This window comes from Malus sylvestris, chromosome 15 (assembly GCF_916048215.2).
Source record: "Malus sylvestris chromosome 15, drMalSylv7.2, whole genome shotgun sequence".
Taxonomy (NCBI): Eukaryota; Viridiplantae; Streptophyta; class Magnoliopsida; order Rosales; family Rosaceae; genus Malus; species Malus sylvestris.
This window is the reverse complement of record NC_062274.1, coordinates 12,720,685-12,731,028: the sequence shown is the minus strand read 5'-3', so window position 1 is coordinate 12,731,028 and position 10,344 is coordinate 12,720,685. Positions and strand designations below refer to the sequence as shown.

At 34.6% G+C, this 10,344-nt stretch overlaps 1 protein-coding gene across 2 annotated transcripts; it reads left to right on the top strand.

Annotated features, from left to right (window-relative positions):
* The first annotated feature begins 3,938 nt into the window (after nucleotides 1-3,938).
* On the top strand, nucleotides 3,939-9,625 carry LOC126602614 (U11/U12 small nuclear ribonucleoprotein 25 kDa protein-like). 2 transcript variants are annotated; one of them, XM_050269538.1, is made up of 5 exons: nucleotides 3,939-4,122; nucleotides 5,361-7,232; nucleotides 7,483-7,576; nucleotides 7,711-7,810; nucleotides 8,968-9,625. In XM_050269538.1, exons 2-5 carry the CDS (start codon nucleotides 7,040-7,042, stop codon nucleotides 9,079-9,081), a joined length of 501 nt encoding a protein of 166 aa, XP_050125495.1. In that variant the 5' UTR covers nucleotides 3,939-4,122; nucleotides 5,361-7,039; the 3' UTR covers nucleotides 9,082-9,625. The 2 variants fall into 2 exon arrangements, with proteins under 2 accessions (XP_050125495.1, XP_050125494.1); XM_050269537.1 differs by lacking the exon at nucleotides 3,939-4,122 and adding an exon at nucleotides 4,890-5,029.
* Nucleotides 9,626-10,344: the final 719 nt, after the last annotated feature.

Here is a 10,344-nt window from a genome sequence, read left to right as displayed (position 1 = left end):
CTCCGAGGGAAATGAGAGGCAAGTGGCTGCATAAAGTCTTGCTTCATAGAGGAGGCGAAGTAGTGCTCCAAGACTGGGAATGGCTGCCTACATCTTGATGGGAAATAAATAATCTTTTTAGCTTAGTCTCAAAAGATTGAAGTTTATTAAACATGTAGCTCATGTTTGTACGTGTTCCGATTTCGCACAAGTGCCAAAGTTTAGTCTTAATTTTCATTTGGACAGAAGTAGGCCAATGCATTCGGTAACTAGTTAGCAAGTAGCAATTTGCTAATTTTAGTGATATATAATTTAAAGACAGAACTTTTGTTATTGCCTGGGAGAACTTTTAGTTTTTATTTTGAAACAGTGACAAAGCTCTTGTTCTTAAAGTTGCGAGGGGCTTCTGAATTTTTGCAGAGCCTACTACCCACGCTTTGAGAAAGATATTCGGTAGGTTGCCTGACTAGGACAACTTTCACACCTAATAATCAGTAGAGGGAGAGCAACTTATCCAAAATTTTAGATCCCATACTCTTATCCAAAATTTTCTATTGTGTGCTTGTGTCGAGGGAGAACAACTTATATGGAACAAATTTGCTTCCACGTGGCGTTTTGATCAATAATATAATGTCACAAGTGACGTGACATAATTCCATTGAAACGAAATATATCACGATAGTAGTGAACTAATTTCATACAAGTCGTGAGGAGAAGAAGTCTTGGTTGCACAAGGTGACAAGCGAGTTTGCCCTAAATGTCAAGCATGATTGAAACACACCACATGATCAATATCCCTCGTTTCATGCAAACTGGCCTATGACTATGAGACAGATCTTGCACCTTCTCCTCCCCAACTTCGGACCCGAGCTCTCCCTTCAAAACGCCACAGGTCTCAAAATCCATGTTGCTTATGTGGCGCGTCGATTGATCGACCATAAGGCAAACAACTGTTGTTGAAACAACTAGATTAAAGCAAAAGGAAAAGAAAGTTGTAGTGGCGTGTGGGAGGCAAGAAATTATAAAAATAAAACAAAATAAATTAAAAAAGAGAAGAAAAGTAGGTCCAAATATTCTGTGTTTGAAGGAAAAGAAAGAAGAAAAACCTACTGTTTGAAGAAAGTATGTTTGCTTTCGTGATGAATATAAAAAGGCCAACATGGTACCGGTCCCCTCTGCTTAGCCTGAAAGAAATCTCACTTATGAGTCGACCATGGGTGTCTCTTTGTCTACCTCTTTAATCAAAGACTCTCAACAACAAAGGGATCCATTTTTAGACCAGAAATATTCAGCTGACTTCTTGTACATTGTTCATTGTTCATTAATACTATTCAATTATGCATCACATGATCATACTAAAATTTCATAAGTACATACTCTGGATACAATTGAAACACGTGCTCAATACAAATACTTAGAAATACCATCATCATGATGAGTTTTTTTTTTTTTTTTGTCAGACACCATGATGAGTTATTGAGTGACATATATTAATTAAAGAATTCTTAAGTGTGGACGATCAGACTACGTGACCTTCCAACCACACACAAAACATCCTACTTTGAGTACTCTCTTGTATTTGGTGACAACCCCTTGTGTTTGGCACCATTTCATGGATATCTTACACTATTTGAATGGTCTAATAGACTATCTCATGATCATCTCCAACTGTTCGTACTTAGTACGTGTTTATACCCAATTAATTAGCTAAGACTAGGAAAAGCCAAAGTGGAGACATAGCTGCAGGCGTAAAATCCCATTGCTTTTGACCTCCTCTCAGTCTTAGTCGTCTAACAAAGAGAAAGACCTAGGATCTGGTGTAAGTAGTGAGATGAGAAAGGGAAATTGAATGGTTTAAGGCGTGGGGGAAATCTGTTTGGGTAGTGACACGCGAACTTATCGCCCCAAATAATGAGAGGTGTGAGAGAGAGAGAAAGACTTTCTAGTAAGAGAGTGGGGAGGGGAGGTCTTTTGCTCATCCCAAAAGCTTCAAAGAGAAGAAGAGGGAGGGGGAAGGCAGGTGGCCCTTAAAATAAAGGGAAATGTGGATGGTGAAGGGAAAAGGGAAGACAAAACCAAGGAAAGTGTCGGGCAGTGGAGGCCCAAGGCAGGGCTTCTTTAGCGCCGGTGTCCCCGCTCTGGGTTGCTGCCTATTCCTCCGATTTGCTGAATTAAATTCATCACTCATCACTTTGAGTGTGTGTAAGTGCATTGTTGCATTTGAATTTGCATGCTAATCAATTAATTAATTAAACAAATTTACTAAAACTGTGTGTCTGTCTTTGTTTTTGTGTACGTGAGTGTGTGTGTGAAAGATAGCAACTTTGTACGTACTACCCCTCCCTCCATTCCGAATTCTTTATTCTTTTTAGACAAATCACTTCGCTGACATTCTGCACTCCTGTTCCCAAGATTCCCTCTCCCTCTCCCTCTCTCTCTCTCTCTCTCTCTCTCTCTCTCTCAAGAGTACTACTGCACACACAAGGCACTGAATGCATCTTCTCTTTTGACTCATCTTTTAATTTCTATATATACCTATACATTCTTTATACTTATTTGGGCACTACCAAGTGCCACTTTGGTTTAACTTACAGTTTGCATAATAATAGGAGAGGGAGGTCTATAGTGCTAGCTTAGCTAGTGTTCTTCTAACCCACTTAAAAACCCTACCCAACATTTTGTTTCTACCCTACGAGAGCCATACTTTCATGAACAATGATTGTCTGCCCTCCACTTCCGGTGCCCTCCCCGTGCCTTCTTGTTTGTATGGTCACGGTTAAGTCACGTCAACATTTTATATTACTATTTATTTTTGTCTTATTATATCTATAAAAAAAACAATATAAAATGTTGACGTGGCTTAACCGTGACTACATAAAATAGGAGGGCACGTGAATGACACCAGAAGTGGAGGGCAGACAATCCTTGTCCCTTGAATATATATCAACCACAAATTTTCTAATTATCATTCTTGGTTACACGCAATTGATCAAACAAAATTGGCATGCATTAGAAAAACCATAATTTTTTTAGGCAAGGGACTTTCAAAGTTTCAAAGAACTTTATTTAATTATTGAATTTGCACCACAAATGATAGTAATAATGAATTGCTTAAGTACTGCAAAGTTAATGTTCAAACAGTACTACAAATGTTACTATAAGTACACTAAGCAAAGGAATTCAAGACGTGTCATTCTATAATTTTCACAAATGTATTGCATTTAGTTATTTTGGAACTACAAAATTTCTTGTCGAAACATGGTATAACATATAATTTGAAACTTTGCATGATATACAATTGGTATATCATCATCATATACTGACGCAGTGACAGAAAAGAGAGATGAAAGTAGGACAAGGATTTTCTGCCCTCCACTTCCGATGTCATTCCCGTGCCCTCCTGTTTTGTCTGGTCACAGTTAAGCCACGTCAACATTTTATATTGTTTTTTTATAGATATAATAAGACAAAAATGAATACTAATATAAAATGTTGACATGACTTAACCATGACCACACAAATAGGAGGGCACCGAAAGTGGAGGGCAGACAATCCTTGTCCAACCCATTTTGCAGTCGGTTTGTTTCGAAACTAAAGAAAAAAAAGGTTATACATATATATATATATATATATATATATATATTATGTATGTGTATATATATATTACATATAAGCCAAGCATCTTATTCTTAGGTTAATTAATTAATCATCGAAGAAAAGCATGACATACTAATTAAATTGCAAAGGGTGGGGGTCTAGAATTTGGATAAAATATTGTAGAAAGAGAGGTACAATCAAAAGGAGCTGTTTGGGTTTTTTGGTAGGAGAATATTTCAGGTGCACGCGCAGGGGAAGTTGTTTGATTTTATTTGAGTACAAACTAAGCATGACAAACCCTAAAGTAAGCGTTGCTCCCCATTCACATCATTCCACTCACCTTCTTCTTCTTCTCCCCCTTCCCATCCTCTCATCCCGAGGTAAACCTACCAGTATACATTCTCATCCCTCTCCCATCCCTTCCCTCTCACCTCTGACCTCTGAGCTCTCTCTCTCTCTCTCTCTCTCTCTCTCTCTCTCTCTCTCTCTCTCTCTCTCTCTCTCACACACACACACACACCCAGATAGCTGTTTCTTTTGTTACAGGTATGGCACACACATGTTAATCTCTTCGGTGAACTAGCTCAAAAACTCTGCATTTGGTTGTTTTGACGACTGTTTAACCTAAATCCATAACCCTATAGTGCGTGTATATATCCACATATACATATATAGCTAAGATATCATGCACGGCTCTTTCTAGAAGATATCCCATCTGTGCTATATAATTGTAATCTCATTTTTGTTCTCATGTATATGTTTCTTATTGCTGCATGTAATGTTTGTTTCATGCATATTTTAAAATCCCATTTCAATAATTATCGATTTTTTTATATATTCATTATTTCCTATAGTGGAGTATAAAATGTTATTGCCCTATGCGTTTGTCTCGATGGTGCTAATTGGATGCAAGTTATTAATATTTTGAAATCCCACAAATCCACTTCCACAATTCTGGCCCCAATTCGACACCCTACAATCCACTATATACCTTGACCTTCCACCCCACCAAACGAGCAGCCACCTTAATTAGTTTAATTTTACTCCACAGGAAATAACCTAAAAAATATTCTCTAATCATTCTTCTTTAATTTGATTGTAAATCTTAGCGTAGTCAAGTTGGTTAGAATAAATATGTGTTACCTCCTTCACATTTAAGATCGAATCTCTTTCTATAGTTTAGACTTTAGAGTGAATTAAAATATTGCTTTGTAAAACAAAAATGAATTTGGTTCGATGGATCCGACATGGGACCATATTTGGTATTCTTTATTCAAGTACTTTTGCCCCTTTTTTAGGTAAGTGGTAGCAGCTAGCCGGGCTAAAAAGGCAAAAAGACCGCTACAAACTCTTTAGTTTTGCCCACATTTTTTCAACATCTAGACGTGCTTTCGGGTTTCACGGTGAAAGAACATCTGCTTTTATGCTAGCTAGCTCTATCTTCTTTCTAATGGTATGGATATTAATTATATGCATGTTTGAGAAGTAGCAGAGAGCTAAGCGATGTTGGTGAGGTTCAATCCGAAGACAGATTTGCACATCCCCGCCCGCGTAAATTGATCTCAGATTGAGCCGCGCCAATATCACTTTCTTAATTATTTGTTGCTTATTCGTAACTGCTTTTCCTCTCTAAGCTCATCATGTTTTTATTAACTAATTTAGGGTTTTTGAGCTAGCTGCCTGGACTAATTTATGTGACTTGTTGCATGATATCGCATGGTTTACTGTTAATATCTACCGAATGTATACTTCTGTTAGTTAGTTTTGTCTTTCTTTATCAACAGAAGAAGAGTGGAAATTCAAACTTGGGATAAGCAGGAGAGCTAATCGACCGATGATCTCCTTCTCGATCTAGAGAGATCGGACACAGATATGCAATCTTCCTCCCTCTCTCTTGTGATTGTTGGTTTTTGGTTCGAATATCTGGTTTTACTTTTGATCGATCGACATAGTACTGTACTTTAAACGTCAACTGTAGTATTCCTTTTTCATGTATACTTAGTGACAGTTTATACTATCGTACTCCTTTCATGTACATGTTCGTAACTTGCATTCTTTGAACAAAAATTAACTAGTCATATATAGAATAGAAGTCAATTTTTTTAGAGTTCATCAAGTGTATACTGTTAAGAATGAATCTCACGTTTATGGGAGGAGGAGTCTTGCATGAGCTTATAAGTAAGTTGGGCTATTACCAATTGGTTTTATGGTTGAACCTCAACTTTCTTTATGGTATTAGAGCAGGTGGTCCCATGTGTGAAGCTCAACGATCATAGTGTTACACGTCACCCCGCTTGTGTTGTCCATGTGTTAGGCTTGAAAATTCGCCACACGTAAGGGGCCGTGTTGAGAATGAATCACACATAGATGGGAGGGACATTGCATGGGCTTATAAGTAATTGGCTATTCCCCATATTACTAATTGGTTTTACGGTGGAACCCCAACTTTCTTCGAAAACTTCCCATTGTAACTAATAATATCATATGTAGAACAATTCCTTTTTTTTAAGACACGGGAGAGCTATGGAGTCATCAAAATTAATTGTAAAAACAACATGAAGAACTTTTGTTTTTCATATCCTATATATATTTCTTGAGCATTGTAAGTCAATATAACCAATTTTCCTCCCAAACTAAGGCCAACATATCACGTGTTAAAATTTCTCTTTATTGACTTCTCCTTAAAAGCACAAAACACCGATTGACTAAATCCTAATGTTAAAAATATTTTGTGACCTCAAACAAGTTACCCATTTTTATCCCTTCTTGTGGCCACGTAAGGTCCGGATGAGATAAAGCAAATTAAGTCCTATATATAAGTAGAAACTTTGCCTTCAATGGAGAGACAATTAAGGAATGAGGCTAATTAATTTGTTTGTGGCAGCCATTCAAATTAAGAATGAAACGTAATTTTAGCATCTTTAAAAAAAATAACGTGTAAAAGAAATGAAGAAACTGTTGATTTTTGATTTATTGAGTTGAGTTTTTCTTCTGTTTTTTGACGTTTCTGCTTCTCTTTATACGCGTTGACATTAATCTAACAATTTTCTTTCTGTATTTTTGTTATTTGACCAACCATTTTAGTTAGAGCCACATTTGCAACCACCCCCACCCATATTTTTAGCTTTTAGAGTAAATTCTGACCATTAAACTAACCCTTTGTTTTCCTTTTTGCTGTTTTTGGTTTAGATTATTACTTATGGCCCAGAAATATAGCCGAGCATGTAGGGTTTAGAAATTGATGGATGTACCACCTATTAATTTGCGTACTTTATTCATGGTTATGAAATATTTAGGCACCTAAAATCTTGTGTTTCCAGTCAGAGCAGTTAATTTGACTCGTTGAAAACACTTTCGGTTTCTGATATATTTCTATTAGCTAACTCCATCAAACACTCCCAAAATCTCAGGGCCGGTTGTTGAGGCTGAGGAAATTTTAGTTTCTTGAGTTTGGTTTGTGTGCATGCGCATGAAAATGGACGTGGGTATTTGTGAACAAGAGTTGGCGACGAATGCCACCGCATGCAGCCTGTTTCCAGCATCACTATCTCCACGGAGACTTCTCAGCGGCAGCGGTCGGAAGAACCATGCTTACCGAAAGCTGCCCCAGGAGCCGCTTAAGCTTTTTGTCATCAAATTGGATGGCTCTAGCTTTGGTATGTAAATTTAATACATGTATCACTGCTCATGCTTTTTTTACGTACATACATATAATTAAATAAAAACTAATGAAAAGAGTTTGAAAACTTTGAGTTTTAACAATAAGGACAAAATAAAGGGCAAAGTAAATAGTACCATGATTGACTTTTTAGTGTAAAAATATGATTTTTCGTTAAAGTGAATAGAACTGTGAGATTTTCATTAAAGTTCCCTATTAATGAATTTTCTTCTTCTTAATGGAGGCAGAGATTCAAGTTTCTATGACAGCCACGGTAGCCGAACTGAAAGAGGCAGTGAAGGATGTTTTCAGTCAGTCGCCGATGCATGAAATGATTTCATGGTATGTATAAATACAAGCTTTGCATGGATTTGGTTTGTTTTGAAAGTAATTAGAAGGTATATATTTTGTACCATTTATTAAATATTTAGACCAGAAAAAATGTGATTCAAATAACTATTAAAATTTCTGAACAGGTCACATGTGTGGGGTAATTTTTGCTTATGCTATAAAGGTCAGAAGCTACTCGATTACAAAGCATTAATCCGACTTTTTGGAATCAAAGATGGCGATAAGGTTGCCTAGCTATATATTATTGATATGGATACCTTCAAACTTCTGCGCTGAATTTTGAGAAAGAAAAAATTAGTATCTCTAGTTATTAATGATCATTAATTAAAATCTTATTAGTTTTCAAATTTTGATCCAAATTCTTAGCATTAATGTAATAATGAATTTACATGTTAGTTACATAATTTTTCAAAATAAAAATTAATAATTGATTTAGAATTTTAATAGGCACTTACACCTTTATTAAACTCCTAACTAACTTTCAATTCAAAACATTTCCAAAATAAATAAAAAATTTGAATAAGTTTGTACCCATTAGCTTTTTTAAAATATGTTTTCAATTTTTTAATCTCATATGTACCCATTCATGTAATTTTTTCAAATTTTTTATCTTAAAATGTACTCATTCTTAAATATACCAATTTGTTATATGTAAAATGTATCATTTTTTTTTATATAAAATCTATTCAATTTTTTTCTAATCCATTTTTAAACTTATATGGGTACATTCTTTTTTCTTTGATTTGAGAATGTATCCATGTCAAGTTTAATCGAAGAAATTTACTAATGTTATTAAGCCTAACATCAATTTTTTTTTTTTTTTTTTTTTTGTGGTTTTGAAGAATGTACCCATGTTTTGGTACAATAATTTTTTGGTTAATTTTGATGAATATACCCATGTTTATATATACACACACAATAGTATAATTTATATTCTAAAATTTTTAATCCCACAAATTATGGTTTTTATTTAAAATCTCATTAATATAAACAACTATAAATTTCAATTTTAATTTAAAAAACATAGTAACATACATAGAAATAAATTATCACATTAAACAAGAACTTCAATAAAAAATTAAAAAACCAACAAGGTTTCAGTAAAAAAATATTCATAACTAGGGACCACATCCAAAATCTCCCTTTGAGAAATTAGTCAAAATGATTAAATTTTCAAACCTTAATTGCCGAAGTGATCAATTTCGATTTATCATCACTATCCGATTGTTATGCCATCAATATTTGATTGTTGAGTCGTTGATATTTGATCGATATGTTTTCAGTATTTGATTTTGATCAATTCAACAACTGAGATTTGATTTTTGATTAATTTGACTGCCAAGATTTAAGTATATATTGTAATTTTACTGTAAAATGTGCAGATATTTTTTGTTCAACATGCTTCAATTAAGTATGAGCGGGAAAAGCGACGGATAGGGTTGTGGAGGAAAAGGATATGTGACATCCCTGCTTATGAACAGCTAGTGAAGTTGTGATGATGATGATTGATGAATGACAATTACACATGAATAATTTGCATGCATGCAATATTAGTGTTTGTGGATGAATTCTTCCACTTGAGAAATCTGATTCTTTCATGTGTTGATTAATTTGATTAGGCATATGTACGTTGTTTATAGTTGTAGCAAGAAACACAGAGAATTTGTTCGTTAAAATCAGTGTACAATGCAATGAAACTAACACACAGCAGAAAATTGTAAAATTGTGAATATTTCATGGATTGATTACTTACGAAAACCGAAAACGAGGATAGTACGTAGATCTTCAGATGATCAGCTTCAATTTGGGATCCGATTCTGCGGAGAGCATATACACTTACAGGAAGGTGCAGCATGGTTAAGATTTAAGAGGATAGCAGGATGCATGAAGACCAGGTCTTGATGTATATAGAAAGGGTAGTAAATCAAGATCTTCAGGATTATATCTGTCTTGCTCTGTATGTTTACCGCAAGTTTCAATAAATTTTAATGAAAGAAAGAATAAAAAAGCTCAAATTTTCAAGAGTTTTTTTTAGTATTATTGTCATGCCATGTGGTATTATCAGTGTTTTAAAAACCGTGTCTTAAGATGTGTTTAGGCAGTTTCAAAGACGGGACGATTATGAAAACACCTTTGTCCAGTGAGAGTAGACTTAAATTTGACTAGATATGGTCAAGACATGCCTAGGCGATTGAGGCGTTCAATTGGGCATCTTTTTGTTTAAAAATTGTCGAAATCTGAAGAAAAAAAATTAATGAAAATCTGAAAGTTTTTTAGTTGCTGAGCCGGCTGTCCTTCGAAAAAGATGAAGAAGATGGCTGTTTCGATTGGGTTTTTTTTTTATGATTTTTCGTTTTCTTTGTATTTTTTTCTCCTCTTTAAACTGACCCACTTTTGCTGATAGTTATTACCTTAGCATATTCCCCCTGACATTAAACTTTTTAGTTTTAACTTTTAATATTATTTTATGGGTAATACTAGGGAGATTAAATTGTCAAATTAAATGATGTCACCAATAAAAAATAAGCACGTTAATCAATACTTAATAATAATCAAATCATCAACAACCACATCACTTAAATTACAAAATTTAGTTTATAAATCTCAAAAGACTGAAAATAAGACATTTCAATAAACGTATCGTGTATCCTTATATTATTCTTTCCTTATATAAGGGTGATTGGCCAGCAGATAAAAAAGACAAACATCTTTTTGTTTTATTATTTCTTTTGTAACGTTATATATTTTTTTTCCTTGAA

Coding starts and splice junctions, on each gene's coding strand:
- LOC126602614 (XM_050269538.1), top strand. CDS start 7,040: ATGCGCATGAAAATGGACGTGGGTATTTGTGAACAAGAGTTGGCGACG. Junction 7,233..7,482: donor ATTGGATGGCTCTAGCTTTG/GTATGTAAATTT, acceptor TAATGGAGGCAG/AGATTCAAGTTTCTATGACA. Junction 7,577..7,710: donor ATGCATGAAATGATTTCATG/GTATGTATAAAT, acceptor ATTTCTGAACAG/GTCACATGTGTGGGGTAATT.